Here is a 22,851-nt window from a genome sequence, read left to right as displayed (position 1 = left end):
TGGAAAAACCTTCATAAGAAGGACCAAGGCCACGAAGAAACCAATGTATCTTATCGGTTTCGGCAACCGGATGACCGATTGCAGCGAGCTGTTCACAGAGAAGCTTAAACTTGCGTGAAAATTCCGTAACGGACGCCGTACCTTTGGTAAGTTGTTGAAGAGAGTCACGTAAGGCCTGAACGCGTTCAATGGACGCATTACTGTAGGTATTTTCTAGCGCAATCCAGATCTGTCGAGCACTAGTGATGCCCAGAACTTCAGTTGCGGCTTCCTCGGTGAGAGAAGAGAGAAGAAGAAAGGCAGCCTTCTGATCAGCAGCGGTCCAGGATGTGAATTCTGGGTTGGGCGAAGATTTACCATCAGTGGTGACGGTTTCAGCGGGTGAAGAAGCACCATCAATGTGGGCCGAAAGCTTGTGGAGTCCTAGTAACAAGGTCATATGATTACGCCAGATAAGATAATTTGTGGAGGAGAGTTTGACAGGGGAGAGATGGGGAACAACAGGTTCGGCTGAGGAGGTAGCCATAAGAGGATCGAAGAAGAAGAAGAAAAATGAAGGGGAGGGGAAAATTGGGATCGATTGAGGAGAGAAGTTAGGCTGATACCATGTAGAAAATCAACCTCAATGCTTTGTGAGGTGATTGAGATTAGTATTTATATTCAAAACATACAGAAATCTCTCCTATGATTATGGAGAGTCAATAACTGATTTACAAGGAAATAGATCAATTAAATAAATACAAATATCTACAAATCATTTCCTCTAATAAAACCGCTCGATGGATTTTTGCATCTTCATTGCGGGTCGGAGAAAAAGTGTGATCGGTCCTTCTCCTTAATGTAAACCGCTTGTTGGAATTTTGCATTTCAACAAGGTGATGTTTGTTTTTCTAAAAAAAAAATTTGCGCAAGCTCTTCTGTCTGCGTCGCGCAGACATTGCCATCTGCAGACTGTTTGTTTGTTTTTCCGAAGACGTTTCATTAAAAAAAGTCTGCGCGAGCTCTTCTTGGTGCAGACTTATCCCATTCACTTCTAAGATCTTCTAAGGTCTGTAGAAGGTTAAACACCACCACCACCGTCCATCACCACCACCATCGTCGTCCATCATCACCATCCACCACCCACCACCACTGTCCATCACCAGCACCCACCATCCACGTCCACCACCACTGTCCACCACCACCGCCCACCCCCATCGTCCACCACCACCGTCGACCACCACAACCGTTTGTACACCACTACCAGTTTATTTTAGAAGTCTACATACGTTAAAAAAACAAACAACCTTCTTCTTGCAAACTGCAGAGGTTTAGTTCACCTCTTCTTCTACAGATATCTGCAGATGTTGTTCGCAAACTGCATATATTTTACCTCTTAAAAAACAAACTAACACCTTAGTGTTGCCTCTTTCCTTCTTGAGAGGACATATGTAGTACATTCTCAATCTTGATTGGTCGAAGTGAAAGTGTAATGACTCATTTATTTAGTATTACATAAAAATGCTGGGGGCACAACCTAAATGCTCAAATGGCACCAATTAATGATGGAGAAACTCGTTGTTTTTAACCATATCCATGGAAAAGTACCTGAATTAGTAGGGCATCCATCGAGAAGTACCCAAATGGCACCAACCATTGAGAACCACCTCATTGCACCCCTACATTCAATCGATTTCTATACATACCCAAATCGGCACACGCTACCTCCCGGTGATTCCACTACCCAAGCCGCATGCGATGGTGTTGCCGAGCTACCTTAACAAGCCTTATGGGGGTTGCCAATGGTGCCCTGAGTACCTAAAACTTTAAGACAACTTTTGATAAACAAAAATGTAACTGTCAATTTTATAGACATGACAATTTTAATTTCATATAAGTACACTTTAAAGAAACAACAGATGAAATATAGATATAGAACGCCTACAATTTTAAAACATTTAAAAACATGGTCATAATTTATTTCTAGTTTTACTTCTGTCCAAATATACAAACAAATAAATCATAATCCTTTTAATAAATAAATAATTGAACTAATTCTTAGAGTAGGGACGTTACAATCCCAAATACCTGACCCAATTGCAACGGTGTTACAAATTTACAATGAACTTGAACCAAATTTCCAACCCTTACCCTACATTTTTCTTTGGTAAACATCTGGGGTTCACAAACCAAGAAAATTGATCCGAATCACAACCTAACGCATTTGCGCCGTTGTACCCCATGAACCAACGAACCTCCACTTTTTGCCAAAAGTATAATGTACGTAAATTTTTGAACACCATCCGAGGACGTGACATTTACTTATAGAAACAAAAAGTAAAATGCTTTTTAGTCTCCTAACATTCTAAAATTATATATTTGTTTCATCTAGTATTCTCACTTGTTACTACGTGTAGATGGATAGTTTCTCCGGTTGCCACTTGCCACTTGAGTTGTAGCCCAATGGTAAAAAACAAAAGCTTCTTAAGAGAATACCCAGATTCTAGTCTTAATAAAATGTATAAAAAGGGTGACTAAAATACCCTTCATGATCGAAAAACTAAGGGGAGTGGGGGTGGTCACTAGTGATAGAATTCCATCACTCACAAACATCCAATCAAGTTTCGCCATGTCATCAACCACTATTCTATCACTCACAAGCCATTTTTAGTGGCGATGGTCATCACTAGTGATTGAATTCCATCACTCACAAATTTTTTTAAAATTTTTTAAATTAGAAGTTAACAATAAAACACTAAATTATAAATTTCATTAAAATTAAAAAATAAATTACATAGCAAAATAAAGAACAACTAAACATTGGAAAAAAAAAACTTAAATTAAACGGGTGGCATCTCCCAACCCCACCTTTCGCAAATCTCGCGCTTTTGTTGAATTACAACCGACTTGAACGTCATCATTTTCTTCTTCTTCTTCTTCCTCTTCTTCTTCCTCTTCTTCTTCTTTTTCTTCTTCTTCTTGAAGGTAATCATCATCTTCATCGTCGTCGAGACTTGGTTGTGGTTCACGATACGCATTTGCAAATTGACGGATGAGGGTGTTATCTTCTAGTAGTGGGTCGAGTTGTTTGGGTTGGGTTTGAAAGTGTGGAAACGATTGGGGTTGAAATTGGTGAGGTTGAAACGGTGGAACGAACGGTTGGTTTTGATACGTTTGAGATTGAAAGGGTGGATATTGTTGGGTTTGAAAATGTGGGACTTGCTCGGGTTCGTCTTGCAACCTAAAGCGCGTCGGCTCGCCAAGATTCGCTCGAACCTTGGGTCTTACGGGATTTTTCTTTGTACCCGAACCTCTTTTTGTTGAACCCCCCCCCCCCCCCTCCTCTTGCTTGAACCTTCCATGTTTGTTGTAAAATTATTTTTGAAATCAAATGGAGAATTGTTTGATTTTTTGAAGTGAGTTGGATAATTTTTGATATGAAATGGATTTGGTTTGATGGATTTTATATAAACATTCAAAAAAAAAAAAAAAACCCCAACGTTCAACCCCCCCCCCCCAAACGGCCACAACCAACGTTCCTTTTTTGATTTTTCCGCACATGATTGTTTTAACACGTGATATATTAGGTGGCGGCGGTGTGGTATAATTTTTAACGAGTGATGGGGTGACGATGACGGACCACCCCCACTCCCTTAATTTTGTATGTAAAACGAAAACAGAATTGAATATGTGGAATCGGCTCTCGAGTCTCCAACGTAACCAACCGCACACGCGATAGGATAGGAATCGAAGAGGAGAAAATGCTAAGCTACGGCGCGTCCACCTCAACTCTCCGTGTTCCCCACACCGTAACCTTCTGTGACAACAACCCTCATCATCTTCCAACCACCACTACACATACTGTCACTGTGGTTACCAGACGAACTTTATCCCTACTCGCAGCGGCGTTATCAGTTCCGGTTTTGTTTTGCAATTCCTCCGTTCGTTCCTCAGAAGCTGCCGCCGCTACTCCTCGGTTTTCCGAACTACCTGAATCTGGAGGCGTTAAGGTGTTGGATCTTCGCGTTGGTGATGGCGATTATCCGGTTAATGGCGATCAGGTTTCGATGCTCGTTCACTCTCTTTTTCAATTTATTCACCGGTAATTAGAGAATTTAGTTACAATTTGTTAATAATTTAGGATGAATATGTGAAGTTTTATGCTTAGATTTTGTTAATATTTTTTTATCTCAAAAATACCAAATAATATCTAAGCCGACTTGTATTGAAACCGAAACCATAGTATGCATCCGATAAATGTTCGATTCTGTACGGTATTGGTAGTAGAGCACCAGTGGTAGTGTGGTATAGTTTACGATAGAAAGTAAATACTTTATCAGTTTATCTTAAACATAACTCAGTTTTCAATAAAATTTATATGCTATTGTTAGACAAGAAAATTTAACAGAAAAGTTAAAGTTAACAAACTCAAGTTGTTAGAGAAAAATAAATGATAAATGGATTATTTTTAAAATCAGAAAAAAAAATAAAAAATCTAAATCATCGTCATCATCATACTCAGAAAATTTCACCAATAGCAAAGCTAAAACAGGGTCTAAGGAGGGTAAGATGTAGAGAGCCTACCTCTACCCCATAGGAATAGAGTGGCTGCTTCCAGTGAGACCCCATAGTAGTTTTGCATCAATCGTGACAAAGGCAGATTAGTGCATGTACCCTTTTGTCTTTCGGCTGACATGTGTAAAGATTTGATACTATTCACCCATTGCTTTTTAATGATAAAATTGAGTAATAGTAAGGCTTTATGTAGTCGTCTTGTCGATATGTGCCCCATGCTACATCACCCAGCTGGAGCGCTAAACATCATTCCAGCTAGTTAATGGGGGATTCCAGTGAAGCACCCGCCATTGTTATAACAGATTAATAGGCGTTGTCGAGAATGCTTGTGGGGCCCATCAAATTTTCAACCAATCACATTGTTTTTTTTTTCTTTTAATTTAAGTTTAAGTTATTCCACTACAGCATAGTTATTGGTGGTTTAGTTAATGCTCCTCTGCCCATGTGGTGCTGAGGTGGCAACACTTTTTGAAGAGTTTAGTTATTCCATAAATGGTCTAATAAAAGCGTGAGTTTGTTCAAAATCTAAAAAAATTATGCATATGTTGTAGTGTTGTTGAGTGTAATAGTGTATGAATGAGTGTAAAAAATGATGTAGAAGGTACTAAAAATCTGAGGTACATTTATATATACATTGAGAATAAGTAACTTGTTTTAAAGGATTACTGAAAATGTATTTTGGTGTAAACATGTAATCTGTCTTGTTCATATGTATATGTATTTGCATTTTTGCAGGTTGCCATTCACTACTATGGTCGGTTAGCTGCGAAGCAAGGATGGCGCTTTGATTCAACATATGATCACAAAGATGAAACCGGTGAACCGATTCCCTTTGTTTTCGTTCTTGGTTCAGCCAAAGTAAGTGGTTTGATCCGCTACCTTAGTTAGAGTTGTGTGTGTGATAAATTAAATTTACATAAGGAATTTATATATAAAATATGGGTGTTTGCCTACACATCAAAATTGATTATTGTTAGTGTTTAGTATTCTATGATCCGCGATGAGAACATTGTGTTTCATTTTTTAACGTAGTCCAGGTAATAGCAGGGATCCAAGCAGCCGTTAGAACAATGAAAGTAGGAGGTATTCGTCGGGTCATCATCCCGCCATCCCAAGGATATCAGAACATGGATCAGGAGCCCGTTCCACCAAACGTAAGCTCTCCAAACTTTCAAATGAGCATTTGTGTTCTCCGGTCTCCTTTTGTCGGATCGATCTTCGTTCGTTACAAGACATGTAATCGTATCCTCTTTTGTTGACAGTTTTTTGACAGGCAAAGGCTGTTCACCACCATCTTCAATCCTACCCGCCTTGCGAATGGAGAAGGATCTACCTTGGGGATTATCATATTTGACATCGAATTGGTCAGCCTGAAGCACCTCTAAATTTTTTAAAATTTATCTTGTGCATAATCTAGAACACTACTAGTTGTATCTGTATTCTGTATCCATACATAATTGTCGCGTGCCAAACAGATATAGATGTCATGATTATCTTTTTTGTATCTGATGTCTTTCTTTGGTTGTATGTGTGGTTTTCAAACGTGATGCATCATAGAGAGTCTGTAGATGAAATTTGGGGCCGAAGAGCTCAACTCGTCGATGAGTAATGTGTGATTTTGAAACGTTACACATCATAGAGAGTCTGCAGATGAATCTGGGACCAAAGCGCTCAACTCATCGATGAGTAGGCGCAACCTGAGGAGAGAATTGAGGTTGTTTATACCTGATTTTCTATGTGAAGAATGAAAATTGGTGTTGGTAAAGGTAAAATGAATATGAAAAGAGGAAAACAAATAAGAAAGGTTTTTACTGTGAATCTATGAAGAAAGAAAAATGGTAAAAGGGAGGACTTTTATAGAGATATGTGCATGTAGAGGTAAAATGAATAATGAAAAAGGAAAAACAAAACCAAAGAATATTAGTAATAATAAATGTTCTTAAAGTTTGAGAAGAACTATTATAAAAGGTTTGAGCCTTAAGAGGGTCTTTTCAAATTTTTGGATACTTAAATGTAAAATTAGATGTAATCTCATTTCGATCTCTACAAATTTGACAGAAATTAAGTTAAGGTTGGGCGTAAAACTCGGGATTCGGTGTTAAATAGGCAGAATTTAGGTTATGGTTACGTGTAAAATATTAGAATTCGGTGTAAATTTGGAAGATTAGGCGTAAAACACACTATTTAGTGAAATCACGCACAAGTTACGTTAGGGTTATGCGTAAAACATAGAATTCAGTGTAAAACACAATATTAAGTGAAATTACGCAAAAGTTAGGTTAGCGGTAGACGTAAAATAGAATTTAGTGTAAGTTAGGCAGAACTAGGTGTATAACACAATATTTGGTGAGAAATTACACAGAAGTTGGGTTAGGGTTAACAGTAAAACATCGAATTCAATGTAAATTCGACAGAATTAGGTGTGACAGTGATAATTACGCAGAAGTTAGGTAGGGTTAGGCAAAAAAACATAGAACTCGGTGTAAATTTGGCAGATTAAGCGTACGCAAAAGGCATATAATTCAGTGTAAATTCAGCAGATTAGGTTAGGACTCGGTGTAAACATAATTAAAACTTTGCCTACTTCACGTTTCCAAGGTACAATGTTTGCTTATAGATTTGTGTTACTCTTCAAGAGGACCATTGGCCTTGGTTTGTATTCTCTCCAAAATTGTTATATGTATTTTACTATTTGCAACCTTGAAGATTTCCAAAGTTGTACAAGCAAAAAAGACAAACATGCTTCCCTTCACATACACAAGTAGACAACAAGAAACACAACAGAAAAACCATCATAAAACCATAATTTGTACACACAAGAAAGTGAAATTTTAATACACAACACGATAACATGTATCCACTAAGACGGTAATTATCTCCCACCAGATAACTCAATAGCATCTTGATTGTAAATAGAGTCTTCACCCCAGTCGAATCGTCTTTGCAAGCGATCATACTCTTGCCTACGCGTAACTTCGACATTCTGCCATTCTTCCCAGCGTTCGGCAAGACCTTCACCTTCAAGCATTCGCACCACCTCTGACATCGCGGGTCGGTCCTCCGGTGACCCTTGTGTACATAATAATGCTACTTTAATCATCATCTCCACTTCTTCCATGTTGTACCTCTTATTCAGATTGCGGTCCACAATAGCATCCAACCGTTTCTCCCTTTCGAGTTTTTTCACCTTCATACATGCACAAAATATAATCAACTATCAGAGGTGGAAATCTCGACCCATTTGCTTACAACTCCGTTATGTTTTATCTTTAAGCACTTACAATCTAGAGTAAAATACCATTTTCGTCCTTGAGGTTTGGCCAGTTTTGTCCAAATGTTTGTTTTCTCGCATCTGCATCCAAAAGGCTTGAAATCTTGCCATTTTCATTCGGCTTGTCAACTCTTATCCATTTTTCTCCGTTAAGTCAAGGGTATTTTCGTTTTTTTTTTTTTTTGTTAATTTAAAGGGCATTTCGGTCTTTTCCACTTTATGTACAAGCATTTAGCATAATGTACAAGTATTCAAATACCCGTACTAAATAAAGAGACGAAAATACCCCTGACTTAACAGAGAAAAATGAATGGAGTTAACGAGCCGGATGAAAATGGCAAGATTTTATACCTTTTGAATTCAACTGCGAAAAAAACAACCCTTTGGACGAAAGTCGCAAAACTGGCTAAACCCGAGGGGCGAAAATGGCATTTTACTCTGAAATCTAAAGAAAAAGTAATACTTACATGGTCAAGAAGCAAGACATCGTCTTCTTCTTCAAGGCGTGAAAAATCTATGGCCCGTTGTCCGGTCACAATTTCTAGAAGCATGATCCCATATCCGAAAATATCAGTCCTCTCTGATGACTTTCCCGTAGACAGATATTCCGGAGCTATGTGACCCATTGTCCCACGAACTTGGGTTGTCACATTAGTCTTTCTGATATCGACCAACTTCGCTAACCCAAAGTCACCTACAACAGCTTCAAAATCTTCATCAAGCAATACATTAGCCGCCTTAACGTCCCTATGAATAATTTTCGGGTTGCAATGTTCGTGAAGATATTCGAGTCCACGCGCGGTCCCTAAAGCCACCCGCTTCCTTGTGGCCCAGTCCAAAACCGCCTCTCCAGGTTTAAGTTCTGTCAAAATCAAATAATTTAAAAAAAATTAAAGAGATATTTTGTTAGAATATATTAGGGTTCTTTGTTTGAAGGATATATTCATTTGAGCAAAATGCCATTTTCGTCCCTGACTCCTGAGGTTTGGCTACTTTCGTCCCAAGGTTTGTTTTTTTGCATCTGGTTCCAAAAGGTTTAAAATCTTGCCATTTTCATCCAACTTGTTAACTCCATCCATTTTTTAGCGTTATGTCAGGGGTATTCTCGTCTTTTTAGACATTTTTTTGTGATGATTAAAGGGTTTGGATGGGGAGAATGTCAACAGAGGTGGATCTTTATTTCTTATAGTGTTTTTTATTTTAAAAAAAGACGAAATGCCCCTCATTTAATAGAGAAAAATGGATGGAGTTAACGAGTTGGATGAAAATGGCAAGATTTCAAACTTTTTGGATTCAGATGCGGAAAAACAAACCTTTGGACGAAAGTTGCAAAAGTAGCCAAACCTCATGGACGAAAATGGCATCTTACTCTATTCATTTAATAACTCTTAAAGCAGAAGTAGAGTACCTCTTAGGCGATAGGCGACACTTAAGTTGTGCATGTAAGGGTAGACCAACAAACGTTCGGTGGGTGTGGTGCAAAAGCCGATGAGACGTAAGAGATTCCTATGTACAGCAACACTTATCATCTCTACTTCACGTTGGAATGCTGCATCGCCACCTGGACTCTCGTAATCGGTTAACCGTTTCACTGCGACTTTTGTGTTGTCCCCGAGAACTCCTTTATAAACCTTCCCGAAGCCACCTTGTCCGAGCACATTTCTCTCACTGAAGTTATCTGTAGCAACCTGTAGTTCCCTCCATGCAAAACGCTTCAGTTGACCAAACGCTATTCTTCGGTCAACTTCCCCTAAACAAACAATCACATGAGTAATTTAACATGCTCTCTAAAATAACTTTCATGAATTAGGAAAAGTGTAAATTTAAATAGGTATATGGTGTGTAACAGCCGGTAAAATATTCGTTTTACGATATATAAATAGTTGAGAAGCAAGGACACCTGGCACGTCAACGAAGACTTCACGCTTGTAGCCTTTGTGCCTACCCCTCCACAAAAACAACATCAAGCATCCAAGCAAAAGAAGAACGAGGACTCCGGCAATCACCCCGATTAAAATCCCTGCCTTTGACTTCTTCGAAGCATCTAAAACATTACAAAAAATTTAAAGTCGCCGGATATATAAAGAAAGGGTGGGTCAACCCGCAAACATTTTTTTTTTCCTTTTTTTACCTTGAGTATTATAAGTAATTAATTTATCGATCGTGTTCGGTAATTGGTATGGTTTTATTATTATGTTCTTACCATGATAGTCTAATTTTTAAATAAAACAATTTAGGAGGTTTTATGCATTTTGAATACACTCTGGGCGACTTTCGACCCGTTTCCATATTAGCTAACTCGGTTAGAAACCCGTGTATTAACGGAGTTGGATCAATTAAACATTTAATAATTACTAACAAGCAGAAAAATAGATGAAATAGTTGAAAAATAAATATTAAATAAATAAGAGAGAAACGTGAAAATTATAATTTAATATTATTATTTAATTATTAATAGGAGAGAGATGCGGGAAAATAAGGGTGAGGAGGCACCAGAAAGTGATACGTGTCCTCAAAGATTTTCATGTATTATATATATAGATAGATTCTTCGGAATTGACACACTAAAGAAAAGTATAACAGAACTTGACCCGTATACCCATTAAAAGGTCGAAATGGTCACCTCTATTATACATTATTACAGTATAAAAGAGGCTTGAATCAACGTACCTTCGGAACCAGACGTGCAAGGGTGGGTATTATTAACGCCACAGTTCAATTTGTTCCCTGTAAAGCTGTAATAAGCAATCAATGTTAAACGTCGTGAACATGTAAATATTATGGATACTTTCCGTAAATTCAAATGCACGTACTTGTATTTAGAGACCTGAAATAAATGATCAGGTATTTGACCACTCAGGTTGTTGGAACCAAGTAAACTGCACACAAAACGTTACAATGAGTAATGACACTGGTAAAAATAAACGTAAACACAAATTTCGATTACTTACATGCTAGTCAAGTTCGGTAGACTTGATAGTGAGTCTGGGATAGGCCCTTCGAGATTGTTTTGGCTCAATATCCTACATATACAATTAAAAAGGAAAAATAACACATTATACAAGTAAATATTTTTAATGGCATGCTACATATTATCTGTGACTAGTATTTAACCAATTAAACGGTGCTAAGTAGTAAGCAAATGACGATCTAAACTGGTAAAAAACTTAGAAAAAAATACGTGAATTTATACCGCCACGTGACGTAAAACACAGGCAAAGACAAACGTGAACTTATGCCACCATCCGGCATAAAGCGTAGACAAACTCGAACTTATACCGACACGTATTAGAAAGTCGAGTGGGTCAAAGTGATATTTTTTTAAGTTTTTAGAAAGTGGGGGCAAAACCCGTGTTGCGGGTGCGGGTAGTAAGCAAACGACGACCAAAACCGAGAAAATCTTAAAACAAAACAAGACGAAAACCACTCAGATTGACGAAGAAAACCTGGCCGGTAAAATCTGAGATTACAAAAAAAATATATATATATATATATATATTGAAATCATGGATCAATGAGATTGAGACACGTGGCGGTGTATGTTAACACCACCACACTATTTCTAAGATCCTACCACATTTCTTATTATATATATAGTAATAAGGTGGCAATTGCACACCGTTTCAATTAAACGGATCTCAATCCGGCTATATTAGTCTGATAATAGGTCAAATATGTAAAATATAAAACTGTCTGGAAACGAAACACGGCAAAAGCCATCTAACATCTAACATGTATTTAAAGCATATTTTTATTTTTTTATAGGTTTTTTTTTTTAATTATATTCAATATACTAACTATTAAGAAAATATAAGGAAATAAGATAAAAAGACAAAAAGTGTGAAAATAACTCATTACTTACAAAAATTGTAGATTTTTTAAATTTCCCAGTGAAGACGGTATCGGTCCAGTTAAATGATTATTTTCGAGATCCAACATCGTCAAGCTAGTCAGGTTCCCGTAGTCTTCAGGTATCCCCCCTGTTATTTGATTCCCTTGCAAAGAACTGAAGGACAAATTAAAGGTCAATTGACACACACTAAAAACTTGTAGTGAACATACGATGAAAATCAAGTTCCATGCAAGAACATAAACTACATTTTCATTGATATATTTCTTTATCGTCCTGCTTCTAATTGTGAATTTTTTATATTATATTTGTGTACCATGTTAAGTGTGCTTTTCGTCTTCTTTAAATATACTTAATTATTTTGTGGGTGTCACGGTTATGCTGAAATAAAACTATGATTCGCCGTCCTTTAGTGTATGGTGATATAATAAATTTTGATAATTACAGATAGCATACCATAATTTGCATATCAAAACAATACATATAACTTTACCATATTGAAAAAAAGGGTCATTGATATTGAAAAATCGGGATATGAAAGCATGACTTTCTTTGCAAATTTTCCTATACCAATAATGATAAAAAATAAAAATTTCTGATTATTTTATACATACAGTATGGTAAGTTTTGAAAGAGCTTGTATTCTTGGTGACAAAGTTCCTGTGAATCCCATGAAAGACATAGATCTGCAAGTAAAAACAAATCTAAAATTATACTAGAAAACCCTAAAATCCGTAACAAATCTACAACGTTGCAGATAAGTGGAAACGGATATCACGGTCACTTACACGGACAAAACATAGTTATTGGGATCACACGTAACTTTAGACCAAGTGCATGGATTCACTTGATTCTGGTTCCAGTCTGTGAGCTGATCGGGTGAAGCCTTAAGTGAAGTTCTCAGTTCAAAGAGAGCATCTCCTGCAAAAAAAAAAAAAAAAAATCATTTCATATTCTCAAGGGTTAAAATTTAGGGAACGGGTCAACACAGGTTCGGGTTAAAGTTGGTCATTTTTAAGTACACGGAGAAATAAACCGCAGTCGGGGAATTTCCGACACTTATCTGTCCATTTTCATAAAATCCTTACAAATAATGAATATCTTAATTATGGTTGAAAAAAACGATAGTACCGCAATACTAAACTGAATCTTTGAAAATTATGCTTTAAGTGGTTACATGCATTAAAAGAAGACTTGGGTAACCTTCGGCCCGTTTCACTTGTTCCCACTTTTAGCCATATTCAAAAATCGACTCATTTGACCTCTTTGCAATATACCCAACCCAATACGACCCATTCATTAGTAAACAGATTGGAATCGCCATACAAAACTACTGAACATGCTAATTATTAACCTATAAAGCACAAGCACAAGAAGGAGCATATACCTTGGGCATCCGGCGCAACTAAACACAAATTTCCCAACACAAGAAGTACGAAAACTAGCTTCATATCTCAAGGAAATCGCGTCTAGCGACTTACTCCAACTATATCAGCAGGATATCCACTTCCAATTCATGAATAAACTATTTCCTCTATCTACATCAAACAAGAATTTATACCACTAATATTGATAAAGATAGAAACTTTTTTTCACAGAACTCAACTTTACAACATAAACTTTCATAAATTTGAAATCCCACTCACAAGTCAAAATTGGTCAACTTGCTTAAGACCAATACACCAGTACCCATAATAAAGCTACTTTATCAAATTTAAAAAACCTAACAACATATTCTAACAATCATATACAATGTTTCTAAGCTATACAATACCACATACAGCTCCAATTTCAGCAAATTTCTGCAAAATTCGTACTTTATTCAAAACCTAATTAAAAGCTGCTATTTTGGAAATAATTGAAAGAACACTTACCGATTGTTATCAGTTCAATTCACTTAAGGGTATTGAAATTGAGAGTAAATCTTTGATTTCGCCTCTGATTTTGTACTCGATTATTGGTTCTTTATGGGTTGTTGGATCACACACACACATGAGGATATTTCTGCTTTTTCTTCGTTTGTTAAAACTGACCTATGTTTTGCAATAATTTTCTATGGGATATGAATTTGAGAAATGACATGTATGGCCCCTTATGTTCAATTATTTGGTATTGAACATAAGAGTTGGGTGATGATGACCCAATTTTGACTTTTGTACACTTTTAAGTCAATTTGCCAACGTTTTTAAATAATTTTGCACCGACGCATTTAGATGAAAATTTGTCATTTATTAAGTGGAATAAAGTATCTTGAAATATTATATTGTAAAATTGGAATGTTAGAACCATCTTCCACTAATGAGATTTTCTTGAAATTTCATTTTGGCTTTATCTATATTTATAGCACTACTAGTCATTTACCCGTGCGATGCGGCGTGAGTGGCGATTTACAATAGCATACTCGTTTACCGTTAGTTTATCAGTTGTCTCGTGATATATTGTATAGTATTTAAGTTAGTTTTCTTATTCGTGATATGTTGGCACTAGTTTATCGATCCTTTGGTGATATACTTTTGTTAATTTTTTTTTAGTTATAGCTTTGGCGTGATCTATCTACAAGAAGAGTACAAAACAAGGAAGTAGATGTAATTAAAAAGAAGCGTACAAAACAAGCAAGTAGCTGGACAAAACACCAAAAACAAAATACGGGGAGTCTCTTGTATCTCTTCCTATTTTACAAATACATTCGTTCGCTCATGACTTTTTTGTATCTTCTCCTCTACTGTACCAGATTTTGACACATAAAAAAACAATGTGAGACGCTTACAGGTGTTTTAAAAAAGTAATTAAAATAGTAATTTCTGAAAGCAATTAAGGCACAAAATCTACTAACTTACCTTCGCTTTGATATGAATGCGGCTCATTCATCACGCAACACTTCCTTGTAGACAACATTTGATGTGTAAACTCCACATTTTTTAAAATCATTGGCGAGATGTACCAACACCTTCGTATTTTGTCTTGAAATCACTCTTAATAACGCCACATAAAGTTGTTCATGTGAAAATACAAAATCCGGTAGATAAATATCAACGTGCGGAATTGTTTGACCTTGAGCTTTGTTTATCGTCATGGAAAAGCTAAGTCAAATTGGAAATTGTTTTCTTTTCAGCTTGAATGGTAACATGCCATCTTCAGAAAGGGTTAGAGGGATTCTTGACAAAAAAAAAAAAAAAAAAAAAAAAACCTCTTCTTCCAACATGTTGACCGATTGCAATTTCTGTATCAATAACATTTCGCATGAAACCTTTACATATCAACCGCGTGCCATTACACAGGCCATTTGATGGGTTGATATTCCGTAACAATACTATTGGGCATCTAATTTTTAAACGAAGCTTATGAGACAGCAAACCACTAACATTTAGCGAGTTTAAGAACTTGATCGGACAAAAGTTGTGCTGAACGTCTTCATCTTCGTTAAAACTGTAATAAACTTTTTCCACCCCTTGAAAAATGTCAATGATTTGATTATTAATCTCGTCAACATTCTCAGTGGACAATATTGCTCTAAAGATTATATAATCTGAAGAATATACATTATCTTCAATTGATGGAAATATGGCATTGATCAATTATTTTATAGAAATTTTTATATTGTTGCACTGAATTGTCATGTCATTGGGTATGCGGATATAGTTTCCTTCGATTGGTTCTTCAGTTCCATTGCCGACTCTTAAAAGAAATTCAGAAAACCATATCATATTTATGGTCAACCACATCTTTTTAGTCAAAGACCAAAGAGGTGACATTCCTAGACCGGAGTCTACAATTTGTGCTCGAGTGCCACGTGTAATAACCGACAACACCTGTCTGAAGTCACTTCCCATAACCATTATCTTCCCACCAAATGGGAGACTAACACCTATAATGTCTTGCAATGTACAACCGACTGCCTCTATCGCCTGTCGTTTAGCCATCGACGCTTCATCCTATATGATTATTTTGGCAGACCGAATTAGTTTAGCGGCCCCACTCTGCTTTTTGATATTGCACATTGAATTATTTTCAAGATTAATAGGAATCTTGAATCTCTAGTGAGCCGTTCTACCTCCTGGCATATTATTAGCTGCAACACCTGTTTAAGCTGTTGCGAGAACAATAAGACCACGTGACGTGACCGAATTTCAGCAAGCAAGGCATTGTATAAAAATGTTTTTCCAGTTCCACCTGGGCCATCAATAAAGAAGACGCGTGGAAGATCATTATCAACATGCATCATGATCTCATCAAACACGTTTTTTTGGTTTGGATTAAGTGAATCTTTGGCACTCGAGTGTTCAGGTTCCAAAACAATCCCATACTCCTCTTGTAACTCACGATAACCTGCATCATGTAAGTTAACATCGTCTGTTATGTTAGGAAGGTCGAATTCATTGATATTTTTACCCATGGATTGTAGAAAGACACTAATTTCGGTAAGAACAATATTTTGAACTCGTTCGATACTTTGACAGTTTAACCGCTGATCTTCAGACAGTGAATCAAAGTGGTAATTCCATAACGTTCGAATATTTCCAGGTTGGCAAAAAATCATTATGGTCGCAAATAACCTTCTAAGAGTATTGGGAAACTGAAATATAGAGGCTTCTTCGAGACATTGTGATAGATGTTCATCATCTTCTATTAAGCCTAACTCAAGAGCTGCATTTCAAAATGTCTCACACCTTTGACCATTAACTGCGCAAAGATGTTCAAAAGAAGTAGGCCCTCTGACATTTGACAAAAGTAGGCATAAGTAGTAGCTTTCTCCTTCGGTTGGATTAGCGAAAACGATACAACCTCTTTGTTTTTTTTACTAAAACGACGATTCCAACGGCGTGTGCTTCCATTCCACGTGAAGTGTTTTGGAAAATCTTTATACAAATATACCCTTGTTGTTTCATCGTTCTATTTTTATCAAAAAATGTTGTTAGCATGGTTCTCTTATCCCTTTCCCTATCAACAATATTAGAAATTATGTCATCATCTCTAAATCTAACCATTTGATTATTTGGGAGATGAAGTTGTAAGGCTATAACAGAAGGAAAGATTTAAGAAAGAGAGAAGGAAAAAATGTGCCACATAGCCTCTGGGGGCGATATGTAACGTGCATCTTGAAATCTCCTTATCTCATTGATAACAACCCCTTGCTCACTTTGATCAACTTGAATAACTTGTTTGTCATGTCCTTTATAAACGTATTTGAAAAGATATTTCACAGATTTTATACTTGAGCAAACTTCAACATAGATGTGGCAGTTAAACATCATCAAAAGCCTTGGGTTATGTGGGACCACCCATCTATTATCATGTGTTTTTCCTCGTACATCCACTTCTATTCCGGTGTCTCTCCTTCGATACAACGGATATGCATCTTATCCTTGTGTTGTCTGTTCATTAAATTGTCTAGGATAGCGAAAACGACAAATTTTAGGATCACCCTGCATACAAGGATTGCTTAATAGTAAATTGCCGCAAGGACCGTGAATCATGTGCTTGACAACAATCTCATGCAATTTGAGATGTCTTAGTTTGTTAGGAATTTCAGCACATACAACCTTATCATAATGGTCCGCGTTATTGATTTTGTGTTGCGGGTACAATAAGGAGAAAATGTGCATGCGGCAAACCACGCTTTTGAAATTCGATGACAATAGAGAAAAAAACCGAATGATAACGCTTGAAAGCAGTAATGATAACATTGAAATACATGACTTAAACCGAATATCGTGACTTAGAGAAAAAAAAACCAAATCTTTAAAACAATGAAATACATATTGATAACACTAAGTGAAAGCCAAACTAAATAGTTGGTGGAACAACGGTCTCCACAAACACCGCACCCTTAAAACCACGGAACCAAGTAACGGGATAAAAACATTCGAAGGGCTTCATGTCTATTTCAATTGTAAACAAATTCCCTAATTTAGTCATCACAAACCAATTACCATTTGTCACATAATGTAAGGACCTGCAAAATTGTCCCGAAACGACCCGTAAGTAGAAACCCGGACCCCTAAAACCCTAATCCTTGAGAAAAACCAAGAAATTCAACTTTTCAGGTCGCTCGCGGGCCGTGTAAGCCTTAAGGGAAGCTTACGCGGGCCGCGATAGCTAGGTGATTCGACCGGATAAGCTTTAGGCCATGTGGCGGACCTACGCGTGACACGTTAGCCCTAATCATAGTGAGGGCGGCCCTAGCGGGCCGCGTAAGATCTTTCTTGGGTTTACGTGGGCCACGTAAAACCCAATTTTTTTCTATAAATGGGACGATGCATGGCATTGCTTCTAAAGTATACTGCTCAAAATCATAATTTTACTTAGGGAAATGCTGCTACGATTACAGGGTATTAACTCGATCACTGCTATGATACAATGTCCGATCGATTGAAACCGATCCGATGGATGTTTAAGTGCTGCCTAAATTCGGGCTATACTTTGTCAATCGTCGTGAGGGTTTTGATTTCGTGAGTTTATCGTAAATGTTGTATTAAGTTACTGACCTAGTTTCGTGTGCATTGTTATTTAACTAGATTACGAGGCTAAATCAGTAGGCAAAGTTCTGTCCAACTAAACTTGCAATGTGACTCATTCTCTTTTTATCAAATTGTTTGCAAAACCCTAAATGTTTTCCAGTTATACTTTGCAGTGATTAAGTCTTTGCTAATCTTTAATTACTCGCAGTATGTGGGGGTTTTGTGCACATTACTACTAATGATTTATCACTCTTAGGTGGGCGAGCCTAATTAGTGATATGTCCACAGTCATAGATCACGTCGAGTGACAACTGGACCAGATAATTAATAGATAAGGGCAAATGTAAAAACTCTTAATGCTGTAAATTGTAACACTGTGTCGTTTTGTGCAAATTGAATAACTCGCCAGTATTTCCCCGCTGATAAAATCTTTTTAAACATGTTTCAGGTGATTTACTGTGAACCAGGAAAGAGTGTCGCGTAGCACTACGGCTTGAAGAATGTGGCTCAGTAAATAAAATAAATAAACATGTTTTAGTAAAACAGGGAATTTCCCCGTGAAATTCCTTTATTGTAAATTATGGGGTTTATCCAAAAAATGTGAAATAAAATAATTGGGTGTTTTCAGTTTAAACGATCCTGTTAATATTTCCGCTGCCAAATTAAATACAAATACCACGGGTTTCTGTCTCACGGCTTCTGGACAGGGTAAAAACCGGGTCGGGGGCCGTGACACGTAATGTGTCGCACCACAATGACAATGATATTGGGGGGATCGAAGGACATGATAAGACCTTAATCCAATAATCCCATTGTAGCGTCCATAGGTCAATTGTCATCTCAAACATGCCAGTGCTAGCAAATATGTGAAGCTCATTTTTTTACATTCACTAAAACTCCATGAACCATTCCTGTAGAAGGAACGGGTGGAAAGCCTATCTCCTTGAACTGCTCCGAGTTAACATTAAAACAAATCACCACATTTCTACCTCCAAACCAACATTCGCAAACAGTGAAATATAGAGTACCACCACTAAATGTGCCAGCTGGCCAATCGAAATGGGGGCTTAGGTACTCTTGTCTTGTTATGAAAGGAATATTTCTCCAATAGTCTACTTCCCTAGAATAAACATAGACACCAAGTACACCACACCTAGGCTTTATATGCAAGACCTTGTAATCATCATCAGCGTCAATGTACAAACCAACGACATCAAGATTATTTCTATAGAATCCATGAGAATCAAGTGTTGATAAACGCTTGAAAGCAGTAGTTGTTAGATTCCAAAGAAGCAACTCGTATGTATGATTCAAGTAAACACACAACAATCCATTCAAATGTGAAAGTATTGAGACATCATTATTTTGGTGATCGAATAGAAATGTAGCTATGGAGCTTAGCCCATAATCATAGGATTGAAAGACGATTGGATGAACAGAGCATGTTAGGTCGTCAATTAAGTGAACTTGCTGGTTAGATGAAATTAATGAGTGAGAACAATGTACCCTTAGAAAATCTTGTCTTGACAGTAACACATACCATTCCTTACAAACACTCTTAGAACGGCCTACATCCTTCGTTGTCACCCTCGTTAATATCTCAAACACGATTGTATCAACAAGAAGGTCAGTCATGGTTATATCTTCGTTTAACACAAATAATGATTATTTAGTTGTCCAATCTAACAAGATTATACGTTGGTGGAAAATAGGTGTAACCATTACTTGTAAATCAAGTAATATAACATACTTGTAACAACAGAATATAAAATTAGACAAAGTAAAGTATACTTCTACAATAGGAAGGAAACAAAAAGGCAATTGGGACATTACTTCAGTATGAGGGAAACAAAAATCAAAACATAAAACACCAACATGGACTTTAATATTCCACAACTAAACATATAACAACACCAAATGTTTCTAACATAAACACATACTTAGATAACGATCCATAATTTAAATATCTCGTGCCTCGACTATATCTGGTTCGTATGTAATCATACTCCACTCCGTAGACTTCAAAATATTAATTGAAATAACAAATAAAATATATCTTTTATTAAATTAGATGAGCCATTAAATGTAACTAATTTTTAGAAAGTTCATGTGTAAACCATAACATACTATCTGGTAGATGAACCAACTTCACACGCGATACATATATGATAGACTTTTGTTGTACGGCTCGAATGGTACGTATAACATCGGAAGGCTTTAGGGGTGCAAACGAGCCGAGCGGCTCGCGAGCTACTCGAGATCGGCTCGAGAAAAAGCTCGAAACGAGCCAATCCTTATCGAGCCCGAGCCGAGCTTGAGCCTAAAATAAAGCTCGTTTGTTTATCGAGCCCGAGCTCGAGCCTCGCATGTGAAGCTCGTTAGGCTCGTCGAGCCTTATCGGGCCTCAGTATAAACGAGCTGAGTCGTGCCGAGCTTATTCAAACTTGATTACAAGCCGACCTCGAACCTAAAAATAAGCTTATTTAGTAAACAAGCCCTGTCGCAACCCCTGCACCCTATCTGTCCCGAGAACGGGCGGCCGCGAGAATCAGTATTGGTGGTATCGGTGTTTATCAATTTGGCAGCGGAATTTACATCAGGACTGTAGTTAGGAAATATTTTATCAGAGTAAAACACCACATTTTATATAAATAAGTATATTGGGATAAAACCCAAATTTTCATTACAAACTGATTTATAGGGGTAAACCCCATTTTATTGAAATAAAACATCTTCTTTATTTAGGTAACTTTTATAGCCATTTTTTCAAGCCTTCAGTGCTGTATAGCTGGCTTCTATTTGGCTTTCACATTTTGTTACCTGAAACGCGTTTAAAAATATTTTGTCAGTGGGAAATACTGGTGAGTGAATCCCAGTTAAATCAAGAAGAGTTTTATCTTTTAACAGTATTGAGAGCGATTACAATGTTTATATCTACACAATTACTCATTCAGTACTGTCAATCCTGACTGGTGGGTCATATTACACATTGGCTATCTCGTTGTCCATTGGTAACGTGTTTCACATTTTGTATACAAAACCCCAACATACCGGCAGTAATTGAAGAATTACAAAGACTCAATCACTGCTTAATCACATTGTAAAATATTTATGGTTTTGTAAAAACAGTTTACAAAAAGGAGATTACTCGCATTGCTGTCTTAGGGTTTTATTTAAGGATTTCCTGATGATTATCTATAAATTACACAAATGCACATGCGTTAGTATAATAGCCCAATATTTACATTAGCAATACCCTCCCCGAGACGGCATTCCAACGAATACGTCGGGCAGAACCACGACAGGCGTTACAGAACCCTGGATCAATCGGGCAACGTATCTAATACGTAACCGGGGTTATGATACTTACAACGGGGCAGAACTTCGTTATTTAGGGGGGGGGGTATTATGCTCGAGTATAGCTTATACTATAAGAAAATTCGAGAGAGAAAGAGATTTGGTGCGAGTTCGAATGATCAACCGATGCCCTCTATATATAGGGCCTGATTTGGGTTTTGTCGCGCCCCGCGTAAGCTTGGGTCAGGGCCTTCACGGCCCGCGAGGCTCCCTAGGGTAGGCCCTAGGGTTGTTGAGTTGACCAATAGGCTCGACACGACTGGGACACGTGGCGGCCTTGAGGCTTACCTGGTGTCTAGGTTGTCGCGGCCTGCGACTGAAGTAGCCAAGGGCTACGCACCCCGCGACGACCCGTTTTATTTCGTTATTTATTTAATTTTTGTAAAAATAAAGGTATTCGGGGCTCGTTTTCACATACGGGATGTATTTTAGGTCATATTGGGACATTCTAATTATTTTTAGGGTGTCGAAAATTTTAGGAGGGTTGTTATAAGCCCGAGCCTGAGCTTCACTTATCGAACTCACGAGCCTCAAAAGTCTGTTATTTATATTATTTCTATTTAGTATATTAATTAATAGATAATAAACGAGCCGAGCTCGAGCTTGAGAAAATACAAACAAGCCGAGCTCGAGCCTTGAAAACAAAGCTCGAATCGAGCCGAGCTCGAGCCCGAGCTCTCATAAGTTAATCGAGCTCGAGCTCAAGCCTGGTCAAGCTCGGGCTCAGCTCATCTCGTTTGCACCCCTAGAAGGCTTCAAGGTGGACAAAAACATATATATTGTGTGACCATTGTATATAACGATTTTGGGTTGAAGTTCTTTTAATAATAATATTTTCTTACATAAATAATAACTTACGTCTTATCTTGAAGAGAAAGTTCAAAAGAACATCGATTGTGTTTACCTTCTGCTATTCTCCAACCATATCTACAACCAAATCGTATACATTATATTATATATACATGTATAAACTTTTATATATTTAATAAAAATATATAGGCAGAGATTTTATATGTACCAACAATAAATTTTTGAGGTCTTCTATCATGCTTCAGTTCTATAATGGAAGGGACCAATGGATATAAAGAAGCCCATCTTGGAATCGTAAGCATAAGTGGAGAAAGTTTTGTATATTCATTGATCATGATTTTTTCTCAGAACAAACTAACACGTAATTCTGGTACTTTGGGTACTCATGATAGTTGAGATTCTCAATTTGGAAATGATTCAAGGAAAAAAAAACCACCCATCAATGTTGCGTCATTATATATGTATATCAAATGTTGTAGGACGATCGCAACAATTTTTTGTCTCTAAAAAACAAAACAAATTTAGGGGTGGATAAAACGCTTACTCGTATA

General features: G+C 37.2%; 4 protein-coding genes across 7 annotated transcripts; 1 reads left to right on the top strand and 3 right to left on the bottom strand.

Moving 5' to 3' along the window:
* The first annotated feature begins 3,672 nt into the window (after positions 1-3,672).
* On the top strand, positions 3,673-6,058 carry LOC110912265 (peptidyl-prolyl cis-trans isomerase FKBP17-1, chloroplastic). The gene is made up of 4 exons (XM_022156950.2): positions 3,673-4,040; positions 5,290-5,412; positions 5,592-5,708; positions 5,817-6,058. The coding sequence occupies exons 1-4, from the start codon at positions 3,741-3,743 to the stop codon at positions 5,937-5,939; spliced, it is 663 nt and encodes a 220-aa protein (XP_022012642.1). The 5' UTR covers positions 3,673-3,740; the 3' UTR covers positions 5,940-6,058.
* A 1,226-nt stretch (positions 6,059-7,284) lies between these two features.
* LOC110912264 (probable LRR receptor-like serine/threonine-protein kinase At5g10290) lies at positions 7,285-13,756 on the bottom strand. Of its 4 annotated transcripts, none has more exons than XM_022156948.2 (13): positions 13,550-13,749; positions 13,450-13,477; positions 13,063-13,213; positions 12,464-12,596; positions 12,290-12,361; positions 11,688-11,831; positions 10,777-10,848; positions 10,639-10,704; positions 10,496-10,560; positions 9,726-9,869; positions 9,234-9,575; positions 8,293-8,687; positions 7,285-7,741 (listed from the first exon to the last, which is right to left on the bottom strand). In XM_022156948.2, exons 3-13 carry the CDS (start codon positions 13,124-13,126, stop codon positions 7,427-7,429), a joined length of 1,812 nt encoding a protein of 603 aa, XP_022012640.1. In that variant the 5' UTR covers positions 13,127-13,213; positions 13,450-13,477; positions 13,550-13,749; the 3' UTR covers positions 7,285-7,426. The 4 variants fall into 4 exon arrangements, with proteins under 4 accessions (XP_022012640.1, XP_035840663.1, XP_022012639.1 ...); XM_035984770.1 differs by having other exon boundaries at positions 13,457-13,477; XM_022156947.2 differs by lacking the exon at positions 13,450-13,477 and having other exon boundaries at positions 13,550-13,756.
* Positions 13,757-15,250: 1,494 nt separating this feature from the next.
* On the bottom strand, positions 15,251-16,068 carry LOC110914074. Its single transcript, XM_022158893.1, has 2 exons — positions 15,727-16,068; positions 15,251-15,607 (listed from the first exon to the last, which is right to left on the bottom strand). Exons 1-2 carry the CDS (start codon positions 16,066-16,068, stop codon positions 15,251-15,253), a joined length of 699 nt encoding a protein of 232 aa, XP_022014585.1.
* Positions 16,069-19,006: 2,938 nt separating this feature from the next.
* LOC110914073 (F-box/kelch-repeat protein At3g23880) lies at positions 19,007-19,768 on the bottom strand. The gene has a single exon (XM_022158892.1). It carries the CDS (start codon positions 19,766-19,768, stop codon positions 19,007-19,009), a length of 762 nt encoding a protein of 253 aa, XP_022014584.1.
* Between the last annotated feature and the right edge of the window lie 3,083 nt (positions 19,769-22,851).

This window comes from Helianthus annuus, chromosome 15 (genome assembly GCF_002127325.2).
Source record: "Helianthus annuus cultivar XRQ/B chromosome 15, HanXRQr2.0-SUNRISE, whole genome shotgun sequence".
In the NCBI taxonomy this organism is placed as follows: domain Eukaryota; kingdom Viridiplantae; phylum Streptophyta; class Magnoliopsida; order Asterales; family Asteraceae; genus Helianthus; species Helianthus annuus.
This window is presented reverse-complemented; position numbering and strand designations above follow the sequence as displayed.